The sequence below is a fragment of the Lynx canadensis genome, chromosome B4, assembly GCF_007474595.2.
Source record: "Lynx canadensis isolate LIC74 chromosome B4, mLynCan4.pri.v2, whole genome shotgun sequence".
NCBI classification, from domain to species: Eukaryota; Metazoa; Chordata; class Mammalia; order Carnivora; family Felidae; genus Lynx; species Lynx canadensis.
This window is the reverse complement of record NC_044309.1, coordinates 134127187-134154450: the sequence shown is the minus strand read 5'-3', so window position 1 is coordinate 134154450 and position 27264 is coordinate 134127187. Positions and strand designations below refer to the sequence as shown.

The following is a 27264-nucleotide window of genomic DNA, read 5'->3' as shown; positions in this document are numbered from 1 at the left end:
CCCTAACTAACCTATCCAATCGGCGAAAGCCCCGCCCCTTCCTGCGAAACCCCGCCCCTCGCCGCCCGTCGGGACGGTAGGCACATGCGCGAGAGTGCGTCCTCGCCCCCGCCTCCTCTTCAGCGCGGTCCCTGCCCGTCCCGGCTCTGTCACCTCACAGTAGTCGTTGCCCGTGGCGGGTGTTGGGGCGCGTGCAGCGCAGGGCCGCCTTTCCCCCGCCCCTCAGGCCGGGCCTGGGCTCGGTCCCCCGCTCCCTACGCTCCCCACCCCCGTCGGGTACGGGAAGGTCCAAGCTGCTACCGGGTGCCTGAGGGACTTCGTGGCCACCGCCGCCACGGGTCCCGATGGAGCCGCCGAATCTCTATCCGGTGAAGCTCTACGTGTACGACCTGTCCAAGGGCCTGGCCCGGCGGCTCAGCCCCATCATGCTGGGTGAGGGGGCTGGGGGCGGGCGAGAGGGTGCCGGGACGGCCGGCCGAGGTAGGGAGGCCTGGACCACGGCTCAGGGGGAGACGCGGGGCCCAGAGGATGGAGAAAAGCCCGAGTGGAGAAGGGAGAGGTCTGAGGTTTGGGCGCCTTGAACCCCACTTTTTCTGTCTTGACGTTTGAGTCCAGGAGGAAGGGACGGAGGAGTCACGCCCTCCCGCTGCCCCTCAGAGCCGCAAGCTAAGCTGGCGCTGCATCCCGGCGTCTTCCCTGCCTCACTTGGGGAACCCTTTACACTTCTTCCTCGGCGCAGTGTAAGGGAGGTGAGGGTGCCTGCCGCGCGGTGCCCCTCGTGATGAAAGGGACACTGCGGAGGAGATTCCGGGGTGGCCCTTAGAGAGCCTTCCCTCCGTGCCAAAAGGAAACTGCAGTCTCTGGGGTAGATGGGAATAGGAAGCTAGAGCTGCACAAGGGGCCCAGCCATCGCCCCCAGGTAGAGGTGAAGTCAGGTCTACTGGAGTCCGGACTCGAGAATTCACCAAGTTCTGACCTGACGATGCGGTCTTCTCTACAGTTTCTAAGTTAATTGCTTTTGCCCAGATGGTTAGAAAGCAGTTCTCGCGGAGGACTGGATACTGTTGTGTCAGTAAGGGTTAGTAAAGGAAGTTATTTCGGTTGTGCTCCATTAAACTCCTTAACTGCCAGGAGAGAAAATCAGCCCTAGTTCACTGCACATCAAACCTCATTATAAGCCAAATACCAAAAATGTCTCATCTAACATAGAAATGGTCGAGTTTGTGATTTCAGGTGATATTGGGCAGGAAAGGATTTTAGGAATTGAAAAATTGAACAACTTTGGCAACATTCACTTAAATGGCTAGTTTTTCCTGGCTTTTATGGATGCGTTAGAAAATGTGTCCTTGGAGCGCCTGGGTGGCTCAGTCGATTAGGCGGCCGACTTCAGCTCAGGTCATGATCTCACCACTTGTGGGTTCAAGCCCCGCGTCAGGCTCTGTGCTGACAGCTCAGATCCTGGAAACTGCTTTGGATTCTGTGTCTTCTTCTCTCTGCCTCATGGTTAAGGCAAGAGGGCAGAGGTCAAGTAAGCAAGGCTACTTTTGAGGGCATCTTTTCAATGTCCTTGAGTTTCTAATGTATCTTAGTGAGTTGAACTCAGTCTCTTAACCCTAGGCCACTGAATGGTTACTGATATTTGGCTTCACATCAGAATCACCTAGGATGCTTGTTCAACAGACAGGGAACTTCACCTTCAACGTTTTGTTGAGTACGAATAGAAAAAGCAAAGTTGGAACAATGCTTTAAATATTCAGATGTTTTGAAAGCAAAGCATTTATACCTGCTCATGTAGGCAAATAATTATCTGGAAGAATACATAAGAAACTGAAACAGTGGTAACTTATGGCAAGGGAAACTTGATGCCACAGGAATAGAAGGGAGACTTCACTATAAACTTTTTTTGTACCTTTTGAATTGTGTACTACACACATAACATTATTCAAAATAAACAAAGTTTTAAATATATGGATTCTAGAGCCTCATTACACAAGTACTAACTAAGAATCTTCTGGAGTTTTGATCCAAAAATCTGTGTTTTTAATAAGCTCCTCAGATAATTGTTATGTAGCCAATCCATTGTTGGGTAGAAGTTTGGGCCTAGATCACCAGTTGTTAAAATGAGTAAGGCAAAACTGAAAGCAAAACTTACAAAGTCATTGGGGAAGGTGCTAATCACTAACAGATTACATCAGTCAAGTTCCGACTAAACTTCTTGCAATGGAGCCATTTGATTAGTGTAATCATAGCTGTAAGCGCTCTTAGGAATCACTGCTTCATGATTGATTCAGCAGATTTTTTTTTTAATTTTTTTTTCAACGTTTTTTAATTTATTTTTGGGACAGAGACAGACAGAGCATGAACGGGGGAGGGGCAGAGAGAGAGGGAGACACAGAATCGGAAACAGGCTCCAGGCTCCGAGCCATCAGCCCAGAGCCTGACGCGGGGCTCGAACTCCCGGACCGCGAGATCGTGACCTGGCTGAAGTCGGACGCTTAACCGACTGCGCCACCCAGGCGCCCCCAGCAGATTTTTTTTTGAGTGCCTACTATGTGCTAGTCTGAATGGTAAGCTTAACTGAGGATAATATATTGAGCAAAGATGTTCACTACCATCCTGGAACTATTTAGTGAAGAAAACATAAAAAATAAGCAAAAAATAATAATAATTCAATTATTTAAAATAATAATTGTGGTAAATGCTGGGCAGTGCAAGAAGCAAACAGGATGCTAAAGTAGAAAGTAACAAGGGAAATTTACTTCAAAAAAATTTTTTTTAATGTTTATTTATTTTTGAAGGAGAGAGAGAGACAGAGCATGAGCTGGGGTGGGCAGAGAGAGAGGGAGACACAGAATCCAAACCAGGCTCCAGGCTCCAAGCTGTCAGGACCACCTGATGCAGGGCTTGAACTTCTGAGCTATGAGATCATGACCTGAGCTGAAATCAGACACCCAACCGACCAAGCCGACCAGATGTTCCTTTTTCTTTCTTTCTTTTTTTTTTTTTATTTTTTTATTTTTGAGAGAGAGAGAGTACAACTGGTGGAGGGGTAGAGAGAGAGGGGGACAGAAGATCTGAAGTGGGTTCCCTGCAGAGTGCCCAATGCAGGGCTCAAACTCGTGAACTGTAAGATCATGAGCCCAAGTCAGACGCTTAACCAACTGAGCCACCCAGGCACCCCAGGAGAAACTTACTCTAAATAATGGTGGCAAGAGTAGTGACTTTTAAGTTGGGAATTTCAGGATGAAGAAGTAGCCACAAGGAAAGTGGTGAGGGAGTTACAGTGTTCTAAGCTTAAGGGGGATCAATCTGCCAAGGCCCTGAGGCAGGAAAGAGCTTGGCCTTGTCCTGGAACTGAAAGAATGCCTTTTTGGAGTGTCATGGGTAAAGGGAAGAGTGCCACAACTGAAGGTGGAGTGCTAGACCTATCCCCTTCACTTTTTTTTTTTTTTACATAGATTTGAAATCCTAGCCAACAATGGTAACTTAACCAACTTTGCACACCTGACCACAATGGTATTTCTAAGAACATCACCTTACCTGCCAATCTAATTCTCTCTTCCCTATCCCCTTTTTCCCATATTGCTCTTATGCCTTTTGCAAAAGTAATGAAAGTGTTATCAAAGCTAATGGTCATTACCTTCTAGAGTTGAAAACTTATGGAAAATGAGCATTGCTGTACTGGTTCATCCTGTCCAGACATCACCAACCTTAAGGTTGGGTATGTCCCAGTTTTGTGAGTAACCATATATTGATTTCCCATTCCTAAATATATTTGAACCTTTCAAAAGTCAATTTGTTTCCTGATTTTTGCTATGACTTCCAGAAGCATATTAATAGCTAGCATTTATTGAGAGCTTACCATGTGCCAGACTCTTTTTTTCTGAGTACTTTGTGTGTGTTATAACCCTCACCACAATTTTGTGAAGTAGGTCCTGTTATTACTTCTGCTTTTCGTTTGAGGAACCTGAGGCATTAAATTTGCCCCCAGCTCCCACAGCTGGTAAGTGGCAGGACTGGGTTATAAACGCAGGCAGTCTGACTTTCAGAGCTCATGTTGTCAATCATGTTGCTGTACCCCTTCTACTGTGTAATGCGTCCCTTTATAATTTTTGAAGTTTGTAAAGGCATCCTTGGTCACGTGTTTCAAATTTGGATGAGAAAAATATCTGGGTTCAATGTGTATGTGCCATTCATAATCACAGATGTATGATCATTCCTCAAACTAAGTTAGTGTGACCTCATCAGTAATACCTTCTTTTCTTGTTATAACAGAGCCTCATGATAAGACCCCATCTAGCTCTGTTACCGTCATGATTGGACTAGATAAAGTCCAACATAATTCCCTTCTCCCCCGCAAACCATGCAGACTCCACAGTTCTATGCTGTCCAGTTTTCAGTCTCCTAGAATTGCTTCCATGAAGGTACTTCTGTACCATTGTCCTTCAATCACCATGAAAATGGCCCCAAATTTATCTTTAGCATTCTAATAGGCAGCTGATTATACCTCTTTTTCATAGTGTACCATTTGCCTACAGTAATTAGCTATTATAATTGTTCTTTAAATTTGTCCTCTTAATAATTGCGGCTGTTCTCTAAATCTCATGACCTTTTTTTGTGCTAAAGTACATAGGCATAAATGCAGAGATGTTTGGGGTTTTTTAAATTACAGTAAGAGGCACTTGATATTTGTTGATTGTTTTCTGATCCAAAGTTTTGTGTATATGCACGTCCTGGGATTACATTTATTTATTACTTTTTTTTACAAGCCTATCTCAAAATTGTTCCCAGGTTTAAAGACGTAAAGATACAGAATACAGACCTTTATTTCTTGGCAGAATGCAATCTAAGGAATGTTTGAAATTTTACTCTGGACTCAGGTCCTTGCTTGATTCTGTAATACAAAATAGTAATGAAGTAAAAAACATGAACTCTGTCCTCCAGCGGTTTATTTCACTAAAAATAACATGCATACACATGCAACATTAGAAAACAGCATAAAATAAATTATGACTAGATACCAAAATGAGTGAGTGGTGAAGCGATCATTTTAGGTCTTGAAAGAAGGGAGAGGCCTTGGTGGGCTGAATGTGTCAGAAAGACTTCATCAAGAACCTTGAGCTGCTGGAGGGCAGAGACTGTCTCATTTCTCAGTACATCCCAGGTAGCCAGTCAGAGCTGATGCTCAAAGAATTTTTGTTTTTTAAAGTAAACGCTGCACCCACTGTGGGGCTTGAACTCATGACCCCAAGATTGAGTCGTATGCTCCCCCGACTGAGCCAGCTAGGCGCCCCGCAATAAATATTGATTATAGGAACAATTGGGACTTGAACTCAAGCTTGAAGATCACATAGAATTTATTTGAATCTGAAGGGGTTTTTAATGTCTTAATGCCATCTATTGTGCTTTGTTTTAGATTTTTATTGTTCATTGTATGAACTGTTCTATATCCATCTAAGGAATTAATTTAGTAATCATGTGATTTCATTATGGCAAAATGAAAACTAACGCAGCTTACAAGGCCCTTCGTGATCTTTCTCCGGCTTTTTTCTCCACCCTCACCTGTCTCCACATACTGAACACAGTCAATAGGAGCCTTTCTCAACTGGATTACACATGAGAATGAAGCTCTGAGGGAAATGATCTGATAGACTATTTTCTCAATTCTGCCAATAGATACCCTGGGGCATGAGGGCTTATTCTCTTTCGGAATCCCAGTGGAAAAGGGCTGCCGTACACCCTAACAGGACTGAAACCGTTCAGCTCTTTTTTACCTCTTAGCTTTTCAAAGGCTGTGCCCTCTGCCAGGAATACTTTCATTTGGCCTGGCTAACTTCTGCTTATCCTTGAGATCTCAACTAAAGTGTCACTTCCCCCAGGAAACCTTCCCTGACCACCATCCCTCCAAATCTTGGTTGTGTGTCCCTAGTATGTACTAATAACACAGTGTACTCTCCTTTAGTGGCATTCATCATTCTATTTTATAATTGTTCATTTTCTCATCAATATCCACACACCCCCCCAACTGGACTGGAAGCTCCACTGGGGGCAAGAACTCTAGATATCCACAGTACTTGGTGTTCAGTAAATACAGCCTGGGTGGAATGTTGCTCCTCAAAACATTGCTACAAGGCCTGACTAATAAAAACAAGCAGTGATTAAAAGGGAACCCTCTCCGGCACCTGGGTGGCTCGGTCGGTTAAGCGTCCAACTTCAACTCAGGTCGTGATCTCGCGGTTCATGAGTTCAAGCCCCGCATGAGTTCAAGCCCACGCATGGTGCAGAGCCTGCTTGGGATTCTGTCTCTCTGCCTGTCTCTGCCCCTCCCATGCTCTCTCTCTTTCTCTCTCTCTCTCTCAAAATAAATAAACTTAAAAATATATATATATTGGCAGAGGCCCAGTTATGTTATACAAATGTTTCCTTTTACCTTTTTCCAACCTAGATTCAGTATTTATCCAGTGGCCCAAAGAAGGGCAAGCTGATTTCTTAAGTTAACATTAACCCCTTCACATTGATGGTAATCTGGCAAATGCTGAGCCACCCAGCACACTAGAACATTGTCAATTAAAAACACTATCAAGCGTCTCCTCACTGGCTAAGTCAGTGGAGCATGTGACTCTTGATCTCAGGGTTGTGAATTCAAGCTCCAGGTTGGGTATAGAGATTACTTAAAAATAAAATCTTAGGGGCGCCTGGGTGGTGCAGTCGGTTGGGCGTCCGACTTCAGCCAGGTCACGATCTCGCGGTCCGGGAGTTCGAGCCCCGCGTCAGGCTCTGGGCTGATGGCTCAGAGCCTGGAGCCTGTTTCCGATTCTGTGTCTCCCTCTCTCTCTGCCCCTCCCCCGTTCATGCTCTGTCTCTCTCTGTCCCAAAAATAAATAAACGTTGAAAAAAAAATTAAAAAAAAAATTAAATCTTAAAAAAAAACATATATATATGTATACACACATATATATATGTATACACACACACACAATTAATAACACTGTATGTTAACCAATGTGTGTGTGTGTGTGTGTATACACACACACACACACACACACACACGCAACTATTAATAACACTGTATGTTAACCATACCGGAATTAAAATAAAATAAATAAAAATACTATCATGAGAGGAGAAATTTGGGAAGTGAGCTGGCACTGCATTTGACTTATACCAATGAGCTAATGCTACCTGCACAGAGGCCCCTGCTGCCCCATCGCCATCATCACTTATACTTATTAATAGACATTGGTTAAACATCAGCAATATTCCAAGTGCCGATCTTGAGCGTGTCCTACAACCAACATGTAGGTCTATGTGCTCCATCCATGTTAATTGATGAGGTGGGTGGAGTATTTTCTCCTTGGTTTTTATATACTAACTACTCTTACAATCAGTGGAATGCTGACTAATGGAGACCTCACTACATTCTTTGTTATTCATGATGGAAACAAGGCTGTTCTCCATGTCTTCCATTTGTTTTCACTTGCGTCCTTCATAGGCCTTGAATTCAGTGCTTTGGCTGTGCTGGCAGGCTTGGAGACATGCAGGCATCTGACCCACCCACTCTCTGGCCTGCTGAGGACATCCTAGTGGGAAAATAATCTGCTTCTGTAGTGTGTTAATATCCACTGAGCCTAATTCATGTTCCAAAATGGCCTTGTGACCTAATTCAAATCACCACCTCCTACTCACCTCCTCCCACCCCAGTGAGGAAGGAAAAAAAAATTTTTATTTTAAATCAGTTAAGTTCCACTTTCCAATGCCTGTCACCCTGCGGGGAGGAGACTGTGGCCCTTGTTTTCTTTCTCCTGAGAACAGACTACTGAACAGCTGCCCTTGGGTTTCTACCTCAGCTGCTCCCACAAGTACATTGTCATATCGTGTTTTTTTCTTCTTGCTTTTATGCTGGACAAACCATGCATCTTTATTTACCTGTTTGTAAAATGATGGTAATAAATATTTGCCCTACTGTACCACATAAGGATGATGTGAGAATAAGGATAACTTGGGAGCAGTTCAGATTCAGAAAGGATGTACGTCTAATCAGTCCATTTGAAGATGCTTGTCGTAAATGGGTTACCACTCCCCTTCAGCATCCAGTCTGTTTCACATCCACCTCTGTGGAATTTGAGCTGTTTGAATAAGGGCAGAGCCTGCTCCACAGCCTTTAGGGGGCTACCCCAGAAACCCCATTTGTGACCTCGTGGGCCAGAGCAGCCGGTCTCTTAGTGAAAAGCAGACTTGTCTCCAACTGGAGGACGGACAGAACTCTGCTACATTTGATTTTCCTTGTTACTTCACTTAGCCTCATAACACTAACAGAGAATGAAATGTTTATATGTAAAATAGACACAGCATTGGGACACCTGGGTGGCTTCGTTGGTTAAGCGTCTGGCTCTTGGTTTCGGCTCAAGTCATGATCTCACAGTTCATGAGTTTGAGCCTCACATCGGGTCTCGTCATCCTTAGCACTGTCACGTAGTGTCTCCCATGGACTATTGCAAAGACCTCACTCCAGTCAGCTCTCTCTGTGACCTGCCCTCCTGTTCATCTTCTACGTCAGGAGTTCTCTTTTAAAAGATATAATTGTCTTGGGCCTCCTGGGAGGCTCAGTCAGTTAAGTGTTCCACTCCTGGTTTCAGCCCAGGTCATGATCTCACGGTTTGCGAGTTCAAGCCCTGAATCAGGCTCCACGCTCTTAGCTCGGGATTCTCTCTCCCTTCCTCTCTCTCTGCCCCTCCCCTGCTTGTGTTCTATCTCTCTCTCCCTCTCTCTCAAAATAAATAAACTTAAAAAAATCATTAAAAAAATAAATAAAAGATATAGTTGTCTTTTAAAAACATGGAGCTGGGGGCTCCTGGGCGGCTTAGTCGGTTAAGCATCTGACTTCGGCTCAGGTCACGATCTCACTGTTCATGAGTTCGAGGCCTGAGTTGGGCTCTGTGCTGACAGCTCAGAGCCTGGAGCCTGCTTCAGATTCTGTGTCTCCTCTCTCTGCCTCTACCCTGCTCACATGTTTCTCTCTCTCTCTCTCTCTCTCTCTCTCTCTCTCTCTCTCTCTCTCTCTCTTTCTCTCCCTCTCAAAACTAAATAAACATTAAAAAAAACAAAAACATAGATCTGGTTAAGGCACTCTGCTGGCTGCCTAACAACCATGAATGCCCCCACGGTGTAGGACAGCCTTCTGTCTGGCCTTACCCTACTTTCCTGGCATCCTTGCTGACCACTTTTCCTCCTGTCACCATCACTACAGTCTTTGTTCTAACCTGCAGGACCTTGATCTTTATCACAACCGTGGGTTTGCACATACTATTCCCTCTGGCAGAAACGTCCATCCCTGCCCCTACTTTCCCTGGGTTGAATTACAGTTTATGAAGGTAGTTCCTTATCTTTATCATATATAGCATCTTATTTTTACCACTGTATAATTAGAACCTATCAACATTGTGTTTTACTTAGTTATGTGTGTCTCTCTTTCCATTTGACTTTGGGCTCCTTAAAGGCAGGACAGTGATCTCTTCGTACTTTCATTTCCATATCTAACATCATTTCTGCCATATAGAGGTACAGAATACATTTGCATTGACTATTCCAAATGGACGGCATTTGTAAAGTTTCGCTCTGCCATTTTCTGAAGGGTTTCACCTCCCATATGCTCAATGAAGAAGTGGATAATAGCTTTTTTATACCATTGTTTTACTGTTGTCGCTATATGTGAGACAAATTAAAGGCAAAGTTGAATTGACCCTGACAGGGAAAGAAAAACAAACATAAAATTGGGGTACATCTATACCAGTGTTTTTATCTTGCATTCTGATGAAGGATTCTGATAACCGTTCAACTTACTTAACATGACATACCTATATCATGACCTAAGGACCTTATTGGAGGAAAATTGCATTCCTGGAAAATCCCCCCAGAGGTTTATAGTGGGTTAAAGTGGGTTTGAGTGGGTTTATAGTGGGTTAAATTGGGTTTGAGTGGGTTTATAGTGGGTTTGAGTGATGTTCTGAATTTGCTCAGGCTGGGAGGCCATTTATTCTGGTCCTGAGTAGCTAAATCTCTTCTTTTCTCTACAGGGAAACAACTGGAAGGCATCTGGTAAGTTGGGTGGGACTCCTTACAATGACTGACTGGTTTATGAAACAAAGCAGTACCTGTGCACTTCAGGTTCCAGTCTATGTTTCCAGCTTGAAACCTCTCTGTATCATGAAACTTCCAAGTTCTAAAGCAGTGGTTCTCAACCAGGGGTAATTTTGTGCCCCGATCCCCAACCCCAGGGAATTTGGCAGTGTCTAGAGACATTTTTGATGGGTGGACGGAAGCCAAGGATGCTGCTATAAACACCCTACAATGCACAGGGCAGCCCTTCACAGCAAAGAATTATCCAAGCAAAAAATGGCAGTGGTGCTGAGGTTGAGAAACCCTCGCGTAAAGAAAGGTAGAATGATGTCATGCCCACGCCTGACCAAGCCTTCTAACTACAGAAGTCCCAAGGGCTCCACATGGCTGTCTTAAAACACATCTGCCGTGGTCTGTCAGCACTGGATCCACCCCTTTCAGACAAGATGGTAGCTGAGCTCTCGGTTCCATTAATGAGAGGAGACCATAGGTCAGTATTCCGTCTGGACTCCTGGAGCCTGCTGACATTTGGGATGACCAGAAGGTCTTTTTGCTTCATTTGACTCAAACCGAGTAATATGAGCACTTCCACCTGAAACAGGTCTTGCCTCAGCATGGTCCAGGTTAACCTCTCCTGTTAACTGCCTAGGAACACCCCTTAGTCTGCAGAGCTTTATTTCAGTAAAGGTGTGTCAGTATCAGGGTGAATCTAGGGACTCCTCTTCTGCTGTGTTCTATTCTGCCCCAGGAGACATTCAGCAGTGTCTGGAGACCTGTCTGGTTGTCACAACTGATTGGGGGGGTGCCACTGGCAACTAGTGGGTGGAGGCCAGGATGCTGTTAAGCTTCTAGAATGCACAGGACAGCCCCCCAGCAAAGAATTTTCCAGCCCCAAATGTTAGTAGTGCCAAAGTTGAGAAACTCTGATCTATGGTATTTATGCCTTTGGTTAGTTTTATAAGGCTGCTGACCGTGTAAGTCCTATCCTTGGGCAGAAATTATTCTCCTTGAAGTGTGGTGTTTGCTTTTTCTCAGACCAGTTTGAAGTTTTCTGGCTTATCCTGTCTCTTCTCTGCATTGCAGGCATACCTCCATAGTTGTGCACAAGGATGAGTTCTTCTTCGGCAGTGGCGGTATCTCCAGCTGTCCCCCAGTGAGTGGCTTCCCCCACACCCTGCTCTGAAGTCTCACGTTCCCAGGGTTCCCATAGACCAGGAACTTTACTACTACTCTGTATGTCTGGCTTCTAGCCTGGTGGATGTCAGTCTGTGGCTTAGTTCCTCATAACTACCTTAAGACTCAGCTCAAAAACACCCTTCCCAGGCCTCCTTTGTGCCCCCTCGACATATGTGGGTCCCTCTGGGTCACACCGAGCATGGTATGATGGATGAGCTGTTCCTGAGTCTCTGCAGGGAGCTGTGTATAAGCTCCTTGTGAGCTGAGACCGTGTCTCACTCTCTGTCCCTGTCACCAGCTCAGTGCCGAGCTCATAGTATGAACTCGGTCAATGTTGAGCTGAAGGATGAGGGCTCTGAGGGGTAAAGTGAGTTGCCCAAACTTACATGGCCAGTAAGTGGCACCAGTACTAAAACTCAGGACTCCCTGTCTCTAAAACCCATGTACCTTGCCACAAACTTTCTCTCCGAGCAATCTAAGGTTTTCGTAGAAGGTGCTCAAGCAAAGACCAACCAACCATTCATTTTGCTATTCATAAATAGAAAGTCATTCTTGATTTCTTCCTCTCGCTGGTCCCTTACCTCCTGTAACAAATCCTTCGTTAAGCCCAGTCATTTCTACCTTGTAAATATATCTTAAGTCAGTCTCTGTTCATCTCTTCCCATATTTCCAGAGCTTTCACCTTCATCCATGCCACGCTCACGTCCAGCCTGGACCACAGCAGTACCTCTGCTCCTCCTCAGTCAGGTCTCCACACAGGAGGCAAAGTGATCTTTTCAAGATGAAAATCTGATCATGGCATTCCCCTGCTGAAGTCAGAACTCTGCCCACTGCTCTTGGGATAAAACCCAGAAAGCTCAGCATGGCCTCCAAGGCCCTATCTGATCTGGTCACTGTCTCCCTCTCTGAATGACCTCTTTTCAGGTTGTGCCTTCCCGCCACCACCCCCCCCCCCCACCTTCTTCTCATTCCTTGAACATACCTTGACATTTAAACCTACTCTCTCACTTCGTCCACCTCCCTGATCCTTCACCTGGTTCTGCCTCTCCATCCTTCGGATTTGAGCTCAATGTCACTTTCTCAGGCAAGCCTTCCCAGACTCCTCAGACTGGAAAGGTCCCCTGTTATATGTACTGATGGCATGCTGGACTTTCAATAACCTTATTACAGCTCAAAATTATATATTGGTTTATGGGATTTTTTTTTGTCTGCCTTCCCTGCTAGACTATAAGTTCCATGAGGGCAAGAATCTCATCTGTTTTGTCCACATCGTACCCCCAGTGCCTAGCATAGGCCTGGCACATAGTAAGTTCTCAATACATATTTGTTATATGAATGAATAATAGGGGGTCGAATAGTGATCTTTCAGTCTCTTACAATTTTGAGACCATTATTCTTGGACGATTGTAATGATCCTGCTCACCAGGCTTTCCCCAGTGCCTAGAACAATGTCAGCCACACAGTAGGTACCCAATAGCTATTGGGTGAATTAATGATCTTTCCGGGGAGTTCTGCTCAGGAGTGCTCTCCCTTACCCCCTAGCCATTCCCAGCTCTGTCCTCCCCAGTGATCTGTTGCACACCCATGGCTGCTTTCCCCTTGGCCTCAGGCTCTCCTTTAGTCTGCTATAGCAGTCTATTAACCCATGGTGGAGGGTTTCCTGTAGGCCTTTCATGGGCCATTAACTCCCTTGCCTGGGGAACCCTATCGACATTGTTAGATTAGCCTCCCAGATAAAATAGAACTAAATTGTGGAAGTGTTTGCCAGCCTGCCAGACTTCTCACAGTCTTCACATTTCCCCAGTGTTCTAAGGGATAGCAAGTGTGTCACAAGAAAAAACTGGCTGCATACACTTAAATATAGGCATGGAAAGATGGCCTGTCAAGTGCTAGCCATTTCTGGTTCTCCTTTTGTGCCCTTGGGATCAGGCCTGTTGGGAACAAAGGGAGACTTCAGATTCTGGGTTTCTATTTTTTTATCAACTGGATGAGGTGACAGCATCAGGGGTCTGGCCTGAGACTGGCCAGAGACTCAATTTCCCAGGGCCCCACCAGAAGAAAGCAGCCCAGCTTCTTAGCCACGTTGCCAGCATTTGGCAATGGAGAGTTAACAGGAAGCTCTAAGCCATTGCAGCCTTGATACAGATAGGAAATGACACTCTTCATCTGCCCTGGATGCTCTGAAAGGTAAACGTTGGAACAGAGCATCTGTGGTCTCCCAAGGGAAGCCACATTAAAAAATTCAGTGGAGATGGTGACTTAATGACTTTCTTTGGGTTGGCTCTTTTAGGGAGGGACATTGCTTGGGCCCCCAGACTCTGTGGTTGATGTGGGGAGCACAGAAGTCACAGAAGAACTCTTTCTGGAATACCTGTCCTCCCTGGGGGAGTCTCTGTTCCGGTGAGTGGAGACAGGGGTGGTGGTTAGTTGTGTCTGTCCCCCCACTAGACGATCAGCCCCAGAGGGCAGCCACAAGGTCACATCGCCCAGAGCACTCAGCACAAGGTCTGGCCCAGTATTTGCTGAATAAATAGGAAGAGAAAGCAGTTATCATGCCACAAAAAGAGCTCAGCTTTGCTCCCAGGCAGATATCCCATCCCAGCATACCTTCTGCTGAAACCCTGAGGACAGGAAGGGCTATTTATTCCTTCTGATTAAAATCAGCTGCTGCTGTCTCAGCATTTGCTGTTCTCAACCCATCCTGGGCCAGTATCTCGTCCTGAAAAATCAAAACCAGGGTTTGTGGAGGGATTTGGATGAAATGCCAACTTGAGCAGGTTTTCTCTTAAGCTTTAGTCAATTGTCATTGTAGTAAGTGTTTAACACTAGAGCTCTGCTTTTGTGACTGTGAAGATTCTACTGAAACTGTAGAGGAGCCATATATTTTTATTTCATCTTTCCCTTAAAAATCTGTTTTGTGGTCCAGAGTGGCAAATCAAGCAGTCCTTTTGGAGTGTATGAGAAAAGGAAAATCACAGTCCTCTTAACTCAGCTATGCTCTCCATGCCATTTCCTGGTTTGAGTTATTTCACATATGTGCTTGCTGACTCTCTCAGATCTGTTCTTCAAACCTTTCTTACAATGTACAGAAGCGAGGCCTACAACCTCTTTGAACACAACTGTAACACCTTTACCAACGAAGTGGCACAGTTCCTGACCGGGCGGAAGATCCCTTCCTACATCACTGACCTTCCCTCTGAAATTCTATCCACGTAAGTGGCCTTCGGTCTCTGCCCCAGCCCCTGAAATCCCCATTCACAGTCCGTGCTGCTCGTCTGGCCCCTGATCTCGGCAGAATCCTCCCGAGCTAGGTGGGCCCTGTCATGATGGCAGCTGCTACCAGGTAAAGCCACCATTCTCTCCACTCACTGATGCGTGCCTGTAATACTTCACCCTCCTTGGAGTTGAACCAACTCTATCCTGGCCTGAGTGCAACCACAGAACTTAGAAATCCACTTGACGCCGGCTCCAGCATTTGTACAGAGCCCTGGCATCTCATGAAGCGTGCCACTCCCCAGAAGTCCTCGCATAAAGTGTACTTTTAGATAGACAGGCAGAGAACAGATCAGAGGATTAGTAGGGTGGCTTATTTTGCGAATGTCATTTGTTAGTCTTTCTTCCCCTGCACCATGAGCTCTTTGATGCCCTCAGAGACAACCTCCTACTTGCCCTCATACCTCAGTAGATGTTTTCTTCAAGAACGCACTGTAGCCCCTCCCACCCTGATGTGGTCTGAGCTTTGTGGGCCATCATCTAAGCAGTGTCCCCTGAAAGGACACACACAACACACACACACACCCAAAGCCATCACACCCTTCCCTTCCTTTGCTGTTGTGTTCAGGCAAGCCTCTAACCACTCCAGGACCATGTCTGTTTGCGAACCCTGACTCAGTTTCTCCTGAACTGGGGCCCTGTCCAACAGAGATCCTGGCAGGTTTAGCAGGCTCAGCAAGGTGAGCTGTTTTTCACACCTGGGTAGAAACCTCTTAGGAAAAACTTGCAAGGGAAACAAGGCTGCGGTGTCAATCTAGTGAGGAAAGCCCCATCTCCCAGCCCTGCCTCTGCCTTCCCGTTCCTTGGTGGGTGTGTTAAGCCTCACAGCCTTACTAAAGGATCTAGGTTATGAGGCCCTAAGCAAGTATAAGTAGCTGGAATGTTCTTGCTGTTATTATTTGGTGGGTGAAGCTCCAGGACTTGTCTGAATTAAGGTTAATATATCTTGGTGTCATCTGTTTACGCTTGAGAATGCTTCCTTTGAACCTGGACATGATTTTCAAAAATGGCAATATCCACCAAAGAAAAAGAAAGCCAGTAACTGAGATGTGTTGTGGGCACCCTGATTTAAGGTTCTAGGAATTTTGAAAAGTCTCTAAGGTTCCAGTATTTGCAGTGTTTTTTTCCAGCCAAGTTACTCTGAGAGCAAACTAGGAGCCCTTTAGAAAGTGGCCTTAACACCTCCTGGCAACGTGCGTTTGTCATTTTTCCTGAGTATTCCCTAGAAAATACCTTTTTCTTATCCTTTTTCTTCTGCCTCAGTTTCCTCACTTAAACTTTATTTTTATCCATGTATACCATGAGAATTAAAGATTCAAGTGCAGAAAGGTCAGAAAGCTCTAGTTCCCTGTATGCAGCTAGCCTGTTCAAGCCAGAGCTAACCAGGGTCTACAGGTGAAGTAGTAAGACGGTAGCATCTCCGCGGGGTGAGGGGGACCCCAGGAATAAAAACACAGAGCAGGCCGTTTTGAGGGCTCCTCCATGAACGTGATGTGCGAGGTAGGTGAGAAAAGCGAGTGAGGTTATGGGTGTCCTTCTTCCCTGTGTGGTGGCGTCACTGTACCCATGGGCGCGGTTGTGACTGTCTGCACCCAGCCCACCCCAGCCCCTGGGTCTCTTTTCTCCACAGGCCCTTCGGACAGGCCCTGCGGCCCCTCCTGGACTCCATTCAGATCCAGCCTCCTGGAGGGAGCCCCGTGGGCCGACCCAACGGCCAGAGCTAACAGGACTGCATGGGACCGCCCTGCCTCACCGGGGCTTTTCCTTTTTAAACAAAACAAACCCTACCAGATTTCTATTTTATAATTTTACATCAGAGCTAACAACCAGGGGAAGGCTTTTTAAATTTCCCAGGGAAGGAGATCACCAGGCTGCATGTAGGACAATGCTGCTAAGAAACAGAACAAAATGCCATCCCTTCTAATAGTATTATACTAATTTATTAAGGCTGTCTTGTCTGTGAGTTCACTCTTGACGCTGCTTCCTAGGCGTCCTCCACACTGGAGAAAGGGAGAGGGTTTGTTTAAGCAGAAGGCAAGAGGCACGGTTTGGGGGAGCCCCGACCCAGAACCTCTTTCCAGAGAACGCCCACGCTGTACCCAGGTTGCCACCACCTGTGGGACCCAGGTGAGTTTTACAACACCCACGAAGCAGCCATTGCAACATCCCGGAAGCAGTTCCTCTCTAGCGTTAAATGAACCAAAGGATTTGGTGCACGTGAGACCAGTTTCAGGATGACTGACCCAACCTAAGTGAACTCTGTAGCCACAGCCTCCCTCACCTCCTCTCCCTACCCCAAGCAAGGCCACGGGGCCAGGGCTGGAGCAACCAAAAGCCTCAGGATCAGGGGAGAGTGACAGCAAGTGTCAGGCCAGAGAAAACAGGATAAAGCCATTCTTCCTTCCACCTACTGATTGCCAATCCTCTGACATCAATTTTGGAGAACCTGCCTTGCTGGCTACAGGCTGCTCTTCCTCAGCATGGCTGACCTCGTAGTTTGTGAAGGTTTGGGCTGGAGCGGCAGAGACCCAGGCCTATTGTCTACAAGTAATAATGTAGATTGTTTGTAGTCCCTGTACCACCCCCCTTCACCCCCAAACCAGATGCAATATTCAGCTAGGGACCAAGGGGAAATGATTCCCTGTTCTAGGAAAATATCCCTCATGTAGAAAGATAGAATAATAATGCAGAATCAAGGTGGCAAGCCAATTTTGAGTTGTTTCTGATAGAGATTTTTTACATTATCCTCAGTGTGTTTTGAAGGCACATGTTATTTCTGTTGTCATTCTGACTTTAAGGATGCATTGTTGAGAGCCTGACTGGGCATTTTCCTAATGAGCTGCTGCTAGGAGCTTATAGGGAGGACCAATCTGGACGTTTCTTACCTGGAGAGGCTTTCAGATTCCTTTTCTACACGTGCCTCCCTTAAGTTAGTTTTTGGGGGGGTGTGGAGAAGGGTCTCAGAGCTGTCAGGTCCCTGAGTCCCAGCCCTGGCATCTATGGGTCCCTCCCGCCACAGCTCCTGCCACTTCTCAGACTTGAATTATGTTCTCTTTCCTGGGGTCCGGCCTGCAGCAGGTGCCTTTGCTCTTCAAAAAGCTCCTGCTCATCTTCCCCTGTCTCTACCATTAGCCATAGCAGTTGGCGTCATCAGGGGCTTGGCTAGAGGAAAAGGTGATTTTCTGCCTTTGTGTTCGCCTGTGACCTGCCCAGAGGCACCTCCATGGTGACCAGCTGTGATGTCAAGTGACATTTTGGAGAGCAGAAAACTAGCAGGGACTGTTATTTAATGTTGACCTACTGGCAGAATTGGGCTCACGGAGAATAGGTTTCGGGCTGGGTACCTCCCGGGAAGGCAGCTTACTAGTGGAGTCCTTCGCTTCCCACCCAGGTTTCTCTCCTTTTCCAGGTTGCCTTGCCCAGCCCTCTGTCTCTTCCAGGCTCCTGTTCCAGACTTTCCCTCCCAGGGCTCTCAGCTCTAGCCAGAAGGTGTGGCATCACAGTCTCCTTCTCTCTTCTCCCCCATATCCAGGCTCAGCTGGCTTCACTCCTAATAGCAGTCACTCCAGACCCAGGAGAAGTTAGCCAAAGTAGCTACCCTGAGAGACTGTCACTTGGTTCACTGAAAGTCCCCCTTCATGCCCAGCAGCCGTTTGTGCCAATGCCTGGGCTCTAGGCTTGTGGGGAAAGATGGAGGGATCGGCCAGCAAGCAGCCTTCTCTGAGCTCTCCAGGAAGGCCAGCTCTCTCCCCCCACCCAAGTCCCACTATCACTCATTTTGGAAGCCTGGGCTCAGGCTACGACCGCCAACCCAATCCTCACATTTCTCTGTCAATCCCAGAACCTCAGGAGCGTGCTCATTATGACCAGCTAGCTCCACACAAGTGTGCGAGGCAAGCAGAGTGAGAAATGAGCCATGTGTGTATCATACAGTAGACACCTCCATCAAGGTCCATTGGTTTAAAGGGACAGGGAAGGAGGAGGGATGGACCTCACCCCTTCCCCAAAATAGAGCTTGTACCTTTGAGATTCCTTTTTGCCCATGAAGTCAAACTAATGACTGTGTCTAGTACGGAGGTGTTTGTTGGTTTTCTTTGATGTTTTTTCTAATGCAATAAACTCATTTCTGCCTGCTGCATTTGCGTCGTGCTTAAGGTTTGGGTATGCGTCCAACATAGCCAGGCTTCTTCTCAGTCTGTCTCCCTCTGAGCTTAACTCTGCTGAGTCTGGATATGCTGCCTTTGCTTGTTTGTTAGCCTTGTGGATGAGAAGTGACAATAACAGGGAAGAATATTTGACTTTCACCATTGGTTTACAAAAATGGAGAAAAGGCCCCGAGAGAATACTACTTGCCCAATGTCACCTTGCAGCTGGTGGTAGAGAAAGACTCAAAGCCTCGTCTGCTGGCCCCAGCTTCTGAGATCTTCCTCTAGAGGACCTTGGCCATCAGAGAGCATCTCACCCCACCAAGAAGCGTATACTTATGGTTTCAGTTTGGCTATAGGCTGGGTCTGTGGCCCCAAGGATCTCTGCCCACCTTGTTACGACGACCTCACTGAACAAGTGTGGAGGTGGGTGGATGGCTCTCTGAGCGTCCCCTGGCACTACAGACACTAGTGTGGCCGTGGGTGTCTGTTGGTTCAGTTGGCTTTGAGTGAGCACGTGCCACAGGCCGAGGCGAGGCTAGGTACTTTCACACACAACGGACTTGAGGTGTAGGTACTGGTCTCGTGTTACAGATGGGGAAACAGGTACAGAGAAACTAAGTTATCCAGGTGGCAAACGGCTGGGCCCTTGAATCCAGGCCATGTTCTCACCACCACACCTGTGAGACCTTATTATTGAGGCACTGTGTCTTTCCAGCGTGCTAGCTGAAGAATAAGGCTCTGTCTCTCCAGAGGACACAGAGGGTAGGTGGCTTTGGCTGACATCTCCCCCTGCCCCCAAAGCTGACATGTTCCGAGGCAGGAATCTCTAAGAGTGCCTGCTCTGAGATCACACAGCCTGTGCTTAAGTCCTAACGTTGCCACTTGTGGGCCAGTCTGTTTGTCTCCTTTTCTGTAAAATGGAGGAAATGGTACTTACCTCACAGGGTGGTTTTCAAGAGAGTAAATGTAAAGTGCTATGCTCGGTGCCTGGCACAGATCAAACGCTCAGTGAATGTCAGGCTGAGAGCAGAATGCATTCAACAGCCACTGACTGGGGGCTCCTGTGAGCCAGCTCTGGGCAGAGGCCCCTGCCAATCCTCTCTGCTGAGGACAGTTTCCAAGACCAGATGCTGCTGATGTGTACTGCCTGCTTCTGTGGGAAATGACACATGGTTTTACCCTTAGACTTTGTGACTCACAGCAAGTCAGTCTGGAGTAAATTCATTCATCCCCACAAACGTCTTCCTGGGAGCCTATTGTATGTAAAGCAGCCCTGGGCTCTGTGCTGAGGGTACAGAGGTGAGCAGGACTAACAAGGCTCCTGCCCGGCAGGGATTCTATTCTGAGGAGGCTGGGAGACAAAAGGGTAGAGAAGTTTGGTGATCTCAGGTGGCCTAGTGCTAGGGAGGAAATACAACCAGGTGGCAGCAGGTGTGAATTCCCCAGGTGTGAAGGAATATGTGTCAGGAGGTTGGGGAAGTTGTGTGACAAGGTGATGTTTAATCTGAGGCCTCACTGACAAAGTATAGATCAGAGAGAAGAACACTCCGGGCACAGGGAGCAGCAAGTGAAAAGAATGTTGGAAGGACTGAACGGAGGCCAGAATGACCGGAGCACGAGAGCCAAGGAGGTGGTGGAAGGTGTGGAGGCTGGAGAGGCCAGCGGGCCAGACGGCGCGAGGCTTTGTAGGTCAAAGAGTGACACAATCGATTTGCTATGTTGAGAGATGGGATGTGTGCAAGAGGAGCAGAAAATGAGGCGGGGGGGGGGGGGGTTGCAGTTGTCAGGTAAGAGGTGAGGTGTGTTGTGCATCTGCTAAGTGACTGGGGAGCTTCGAAGAAGCTCCCTGCTCCCCTGGTGTTCAGAGTGCGGGGAGGAATGGACAGCTCCTGTGAAACAGGAAAGGCCAGAGCTGCAGGATGGCGCAGCCACTGCCACAGCCCCTTGTCCTGCATCCATGAGCTTCAGCGGAGCTCCTCCAGCTTTAGTTTGGGGTGTGCTTAGATTTCTTCATTTGTTTTTTCCAAAAAGTATTTGTTTTGATCATATGATATATCTAGAAAATGTAAGCAACCAATGAAAGTACAAAGATGAGAGGAAAAGTCGTCTGCAATCCCATCATCCTAAGAGGTGTTGGATTTTGTGAACATCTTTGCAGAGCGTTCTGTGGATTTGGAGACACACATGCTGAACATGCTGTGTGGTACCTGCCTTCGTTTTCAGCATGTAGTGAAGATCTGTACGGCCCCAGCAAGGTTGAAAGAAAACCATTGAGGAGGGAGTGATGGTGCCTGGTGGTACTGGATAGAGGAAGCTCTAAGGAGAGGACATTCCGGCAAAGTTCCCTAAAAAGCTTGAGGGAACCATTAGGTAAGAGTAGGCTGCTCATCACAGCTGTGTGCGTGGAGGCCGGACCTGCTCTGGAATGGGATCATGGTGTAAGAGGACGCCTGCCTGGGCGGGTGAGTTGTACCATGAGACCCTTGTGTCCTCACACTCATAGGGGCTCTGGCCTGAGAGGCAGCAAAGAACCAGGAGGGGTCTGGCACATCACTGAATGTGACCCCTTGACCACGGAGCCTGGCTGCTTTGAAGGGGGTAGGGCTTCGGGGACTGACCCTGGTCTGAAGGGTGGCCTGGGAGCCCAGAGTCCCCTGCAGAGATCTCTGCTCAAAGGTTTGGCTCCCCTGGGGAAAGCCCCACAAGGTCACGCTGCAGTGAGAGAGGTGGACACCAGGTGGCGCTGTGGATGTACTCGGGGCCCAGCCCACCCCCAAGGGGCTAGTCTCACCTACCCCAGGTCACAGAAGCAAGCCCTGCCCCCTACACACCTCAACCACTGTGCCGCCCCCGACCCCGCCCAGAAGCCCACAGTACAACAGTCCAATTGTTCTCACATTTATCAGGCCCCTTCCTAAGTTTGTCCCTGGACCTCTCCAACCCCCACCCCCTGCTGTTAAGTGTAGGCCACTGTCACTGCAAACAGTATCCACCTCCACCTTCAATTTACTGTTTGCTGGACCTGGATCATCTCTCCCCAACTATCCTCAGAGCAACCCCTTTCTCAGAGCTAAAGGCCCAGCTACAGCATTTCCTCTACAAAACCTTCCTGACTTCTCCCTACCCCAGAGCAGACCCCTCCTCTTGTGGGTGCTTCCTGGCAGGCTCCCACTAGCTGGGGCACCCTCCAGGGGTAGGGTCTAGCTGTGATCACCTGAGTGCCTGAGCCCAGCACAGGCCCTGGCACAGAGCCAGCATCTCCTTGCGGGGCGGACATCAAAGGGGAGGGTCGGCCATAAAAATTTAACCCTGGATTTGGATACATACCTGCCTGGATTGGCACTCTGACTCAAATGACCCTGATCAAGGCCTCCCTCTCTATGGGCCTCTCTGAATCTGTAGAATAAAGACTATAGATCAGACAGTCTCTACCACCCCTCCTGGGGAGCAAAACTCCTCTCCCTGCCCATGACTCTAGAGACTAGTTCTCAGTCCTGGGGCTGAGCTCTGATCCACAGAGATCACTAACCCCAGGTGTAGAGAGGGAGGGAGGGCTGCCGCCCCTGCCCCCCATCTCCAGGTGGGGCAGTGCCATCCCTGGCCCCACTGGCTTTGGCCCCAAGGGAGCCTGTGCCAACCCAACAACAGCCTCCACCCCCTCCACAAACACCACCTCTGAGCATGTGCCCTTCTGCTTATTTAAATTCAATGGACATGTTTGAGCATGTGCCCTTCTGCTTATTTAAATTCAACGGGACTTGTTTATTGTGAAAACAATAGAAGTCCTGCAGGTGTTTTGAAATATGGAGGAAAAAAGTCAACATCCACAATCTCCCAACCTCCTGCTGCCTATAAACTAAGAGGGAATTAGAACCAACAACCAGCCCTGACTGTTCTTTGCAAAGCCCCTTTTAGCACAGCTCCTTTCCTGCGCCCCCTCATCTTCCTGACAGCCTGGGAGAGGTGGCAGTGGTGGCCCCATTTATAGATGAGAAACAGGCTCAGAGAGTGGGAGGGACCTGCCCAAGTTCACCTAGCTGCGGAGGGACAGCCCCAGGAGGGACAGCAGAGGAACGGTCAGTCTGCCTGTATATACACTGCATCAAGGCTGCTCCTCAGGCTGGGACTGCACCCCTGAAAAAGTCACACTCCAGGGTCGCATGGGTGACTCAGTAGGTTAAGTGTCCGACTCTTGATTTGGGCTCAGGTCATGATCTCACAGTTCAAGCCCTGCGCCCGTGGACCCTGCTTTAAGGTTCTCCCCTTCCCCTGTTCATGCATTCATGCTCTCTCTAAAAAAAAAAAAAAAAAAAAAAAAGTCATACCCCAGATAGGGAAAAAGAGGGTCAACACCTCCCATATTCACTCAGCACATGTTGACAGTTGGCCTTCCACCAAGGGGGCAGGGAAAAGCATGGGCTTTAGAGGAACAGAACTTAATGTGAATTCTGACCTTGCTGTGATTCTGGGAAGCCGAGGTCACCCCAGAGGGTGTCAGTACTCTGGTGTCAGTACCTACCTCTAGAAATTGATATAAGCGTACTCACCTCAAAGGGTTCTTGGCAAAAGCAAGTGAAGTACCCAGGGTAGGAGCTACACTGTCCAAACCAAATATGGAAGCCACTAACCTCCAAATCTCAGTCAAAGGTCTGGCCCCAAAGAGCCAGAGCCTTCCTTTTTGAGCAGGATCCTTCCAGGCTAGGGTCTCAGGCCCCCTGGCTTCAGACCTGGCTTCCTTTGGTGCTCTCAGAATGCCCTCTGACGACCAGTCTCTGTAGTCTCAGTTCCCCCAGTCCTACTTCTGCCTCTCCCTAGGGCCTCTCCAAGGCCCCATCTGAACACCAGTTGCCAGGGATGAGCCTCCCTCTTAAAGGGACACACTGGTAGCCACAGAGCTACTCTGTCTGGTACTCCTGGATTTGTGCCTCAGAGCACTCACTCCCCCTCCCTGGGTTTCAGTAAAAAAGGTTGAGGTGAGAATTCTGGAAGAGACTGTGAAAGGTATTTGTAAGGAAACTAGTTCACTACAGATGTGCTATTGTTGGGAGCTTAGCTTTGTTTGTATTTGTAAGAGTGGACCCAATCCATAGGAGACAAAAACCTGTCCTGCCTTGTGCGCCCCATCCTACAGCTTCTGGAGCCCAGCAGCAGGGTGGGGCCTGGGTATCTGCATTTAACCAGTTCCTAGGAACTCTTGGCTGTGAGATATGAGAGACTAATTTAGGCAATTCCAGCCCCACCCACCGGCTCTATACTAGCTAACTGGGCCCTGGGAGGGGTCTTAGGCCCTGCCAGTGATGGGGTTTTGGAGTGGTGGGGGTCCAGAGCCGATGGCCAAGAAAGAATTCTGGAAGACGTCTTTGGTGCAAAAAAGGTGATTTTATTAAAGCACAGGGACAGGACCCATGGGCAGAAAGAACTGCACTGGGGTTGTGAATAGTGACTGGTTATATACCATGAGTTAGGGGAGGTAAAGGCAAAAGGGAGGGCTCCAAAAAGACTTTCATATGCTAAAGAAGACTCAGAAGATAGGAGGCCTTGCAATAGTCAAGCTAAGGTTGTTTTCCCTCTAGTAGGGCATTAACATGAAGACCGTAGAGAGTTCCTAGAGAAATGCTATGCTCTGTATTTGCCTCAAGTATTTGCCAATGGGCTGCAGGTTATAAAGAAATTTAATTTTATTTACCATTTCCTTCTTGCCTTTGTTTCCCAGATCACTATGGAAGGGAGGGTGATGTTGGGGCTCAAGGAAACTGAGTCTATAGGTTTCTGGAGATCAGGCTATTGATAAGATTGCCTTTTCTTGTAATTTACTAAAACATTTGCACTTGTAAACTATTGGTGACTCCTGTCCTGCACGACTGTGATTTCTATCAGTTAACTATTTCTTTTTTCCTTCTCTCAGCTTTAGGGCAGCCAGGAGTGCCTGAGGAATGTCACAAGTATCCCACCTGGGGGGAGGGGCATGTTTGCTAGTTTGCGCTTTGCCCTCAGCTTGCCTTATGCTTCCTCATCACCGGTGCCCAGAGACCCAAGGACCAGATCTGGATGGAGCAGGAGGAGCAGATCGAGTTGGGTTTTCCTTCCCGCAGAGATGGTTCTGCTTGCTGTCAGTATTCAACAGAAAACAAACGCTTCTGGAGGGCAAGGCCCTTGTTTTGTTCTCTACAGTATTCCCAGAATCCAGAACAGTGTGTACCCCAACACATTTGTTTAATGAATGAACCAAACTCTGGCATAGGGTCTGGAAACAAACAAACAAACAAACAAACAAACAAACAAACAAACAGTTTTCCTATGGCCCGGATTGAATATGGCTCCTCAGCAGGGCACAATTATTGGTCCTGTCTTTTACATTTTTTTCTATATTTTGCTCATCACAGATTTTTTTGGCATTAATTTTTATTTTTAAAAAATATTAAATTAGAAAGAAAAAATTAAAACACCACTTATTTTGATGTTTATTTTGGTGTCCTCCTAAGTTTTTTGCCTGTGCAGGTAATCACCTTACCTGTTCACTCTGGTCTCAGCCCGGCAGGCCTGCCAGGTTCTTTATATAGCCTTGGGTACATCCCTTTTGTTTTTCCTCACCAAGTGGAGACAATACCTTCTAGAGGTTCTGTGAGAATGCATGAAGATATGTAGTCAACGGTCCAGTGTGATGGCTAGCACATAGTAAGGGGGTCAATAAATAATGGTTATTCCTAGCTCACTGTTCATAGTCCTATCAGGTGGGGATTACGTCCCCATTATGTAGATGAAGAAACAGTTCGGGAAATGTGACTTGTCCAAGTCCTTATAGTTAGCAGGGACCAAACTGCGGTTTTCCGGACTCTGCCTCGAGCGATCTGATGAGAACAAAGGCAAAAGGAAATGTAGACAAAATTAAATTAAATTTCCTTATAACCTGCAGCCCATTGACAAATCCTTGAGACAGGCAGAGTTTAATATTCCTCCTGGAAGTCCCAACTGTCTCAAGGTTAATGCTCTGCTAGAGTAAAAAAAAAAAAAAAAATGATCATAGTTTGACAATAGCAAGGCCTCTTAGATCCTGAGAATCTTCTTTAGCATATGAAAGTCCTTTTGGAAACTTCTCTTTGTCTTTACCTTCCCCCAAATCCCAAAGTATATAATCAGTTACTCCTCACAACCCATTCCAACTCTTTCTGCCCATGGGTCCTATCCCTGTGCTATAATAAAAACACATGTTTACACTGAAGACATCTTCAGAATTCTTTCTTGGACTTCAGCTCCAAACCCCAACATTTCAAACCATATCAGATCTTCCTAGGGCACTGCAGCTACCAAGACAAAAAAACAAAACAAAAAACTATCAAAAGCATTGTGCACTGAAGTGCCACTCATAGGTGTGTGGATGTGTGTCTTTGCATGGCCTAAACTGCCAGAGCTGATCACAGGTGATGAGGGAGCGTGAGGTAAGCTGAAGGCAAAGTAAAGCTGGCACACATCCCCTTCCCAGGTGGGACGTGTATTTATTCCTTGGACACTCCCAGCTACCCAAAAACAGGGAAGGACAAAAAAACAAATGGTTAAACAGATAAGAGACTCCACCAGTTTACCAGAAAAAGGCAATCCCATCAATGGCCTAAAGTCCAGGAACTCCCTGTTGTCAATATTAATGCTTTGCTAGAGGGAAAAACCACCTTAATTCAACAATAGCTAGGCCTCCGGTATGTCTTTAGCATGTGAAAGTCTTTAGAAACTTCCTCCTTACTTCATCTCCCCGACTCCATAAAAGGGTCACTCCCCACACTCGCTGTACAGCTCTTACCTGCCCATGGGTCCTGTCCCTATGCTTTAATAAAATTACCTTTTTGCACCAAAGACGCCTTCAAGAATTCTTTCTTGGCCATCGGCTCTGGACCCCACAAACCATCACCCCCAAACTTCATCACAGGCATTGGCAAGAATAGTGGATGCAGCAAAAATGCCCACCCAGGCATACTCCCAAACTGAATGGCACTCCCTGGGAGCACAGAGGGAGGCAGGGGGGTGCTTGGCTCTGGCAGTATGGAAGGAAGCCAAAACAGAATCCTGGAGAAGAGGAAGCTGTAGCCCATGCATTTCAAAGGGAACTTTGAAATTCACCATAATACCAGCACCCAGAGACAGCCTGCTGCTTTTCATTACCATGCTTTTTCCACGCTAAATATTCTACAACACAGATTTTTATGGCTTCGCGGCACTTCATCTCATAAATAGATCATAATTTAACCAATCCCCATTTTTTCCCTTATTTTCTAAAAGTTAAATTGCTGGCTCAGAGGTCTGTCCATTTTTAAGACTTTTGACGTGCAATACCTGTTTAATCAGTAACGGTATCAAACACATCTATACAAATTCTCCTTTGGAATAGGCCTGCTGTGTGCCAGGTCCTATGTGGGCTCTTTTACACTTCTTATTTCTTTGCATATGCACAACAACCCTACAGAGTAGGTGATATTCTTCCCATTTCACAGATGGAGACACAAAGCCTCAGAGAGGTGAAGTGACTTGTTCCAAGTCACACAGTGGTGGAGCTGGGAGGGAA

The 27264-nt window shown here is 47.2% G+C and overlaps 1 protein-coding gene across 2 annotated transcripts; it reads left to right on the top strand.

Annotated features, from left to right (window-relative positions):
* Nucleotides 1-98: 98 nt before the first annotated feature.
* On the top strand, nucleotides 99-24651 carry DESI1 (desumoylating isopeptidase 1). Of its 2 annotated transcripts, none has more exons than XM_030320785.2 (6): nucleotides 99-432; nucleotides 10074-10095; nucleotides 11200-11269; nucleotides 13583-13692; nucleotides 14382-14504; nucleotides 16196-18703. In XM_030320785.2, the coding sequence occupies exons 1-6, from the start codon at nucleotides 345-347 to the stop codon at nucleotides 16287-16289; spliced, it is 507 nt and encodes a 168-aa protein (XP_030176645.1). In that variant the 5' UTR covers nucleotides 99-344; the 3' UTR covers nucleotides 16290-18703. The 2 variants fall into 2 exon arrangements, with proteins under 2 accessions (XP_030176645.1, XP_030176646.1); XM_030320786.1 differs by lacking the exon at nucleotides 16196-18703 and adding an exon at nucleotides 24619-24651 and having other exon boundaries at nucleotides 119-432.
* Nucleotides 24652-27264: the final 2613 nt, after the last annotated feature.

Bases quoted from the DNA above. Each gene is read 5' to 3' on its own strand.
- DESI1 (XM_030320785.2), top strand. From the start codon at position 345: ATGGAGCCGCCGAATCTCTATCCGGTGAAGCTCTACGTGTACGACCTG. The intron at 13,693-14,381 runs GTGAGTGGAGAC...TACAATGTACAG, and splicing joins CTGGGGGAGTCTCTGTTCCG to AAGCGAGGCCTACAACCTCT. The intron at 14,505-16,195 runs GTAAGTGGCCTT...TTTTCTCCACAG, and splicing joins CCCTCTGAAATTCTATCCAC to GCCCTTCGGACAGGCCCTGC.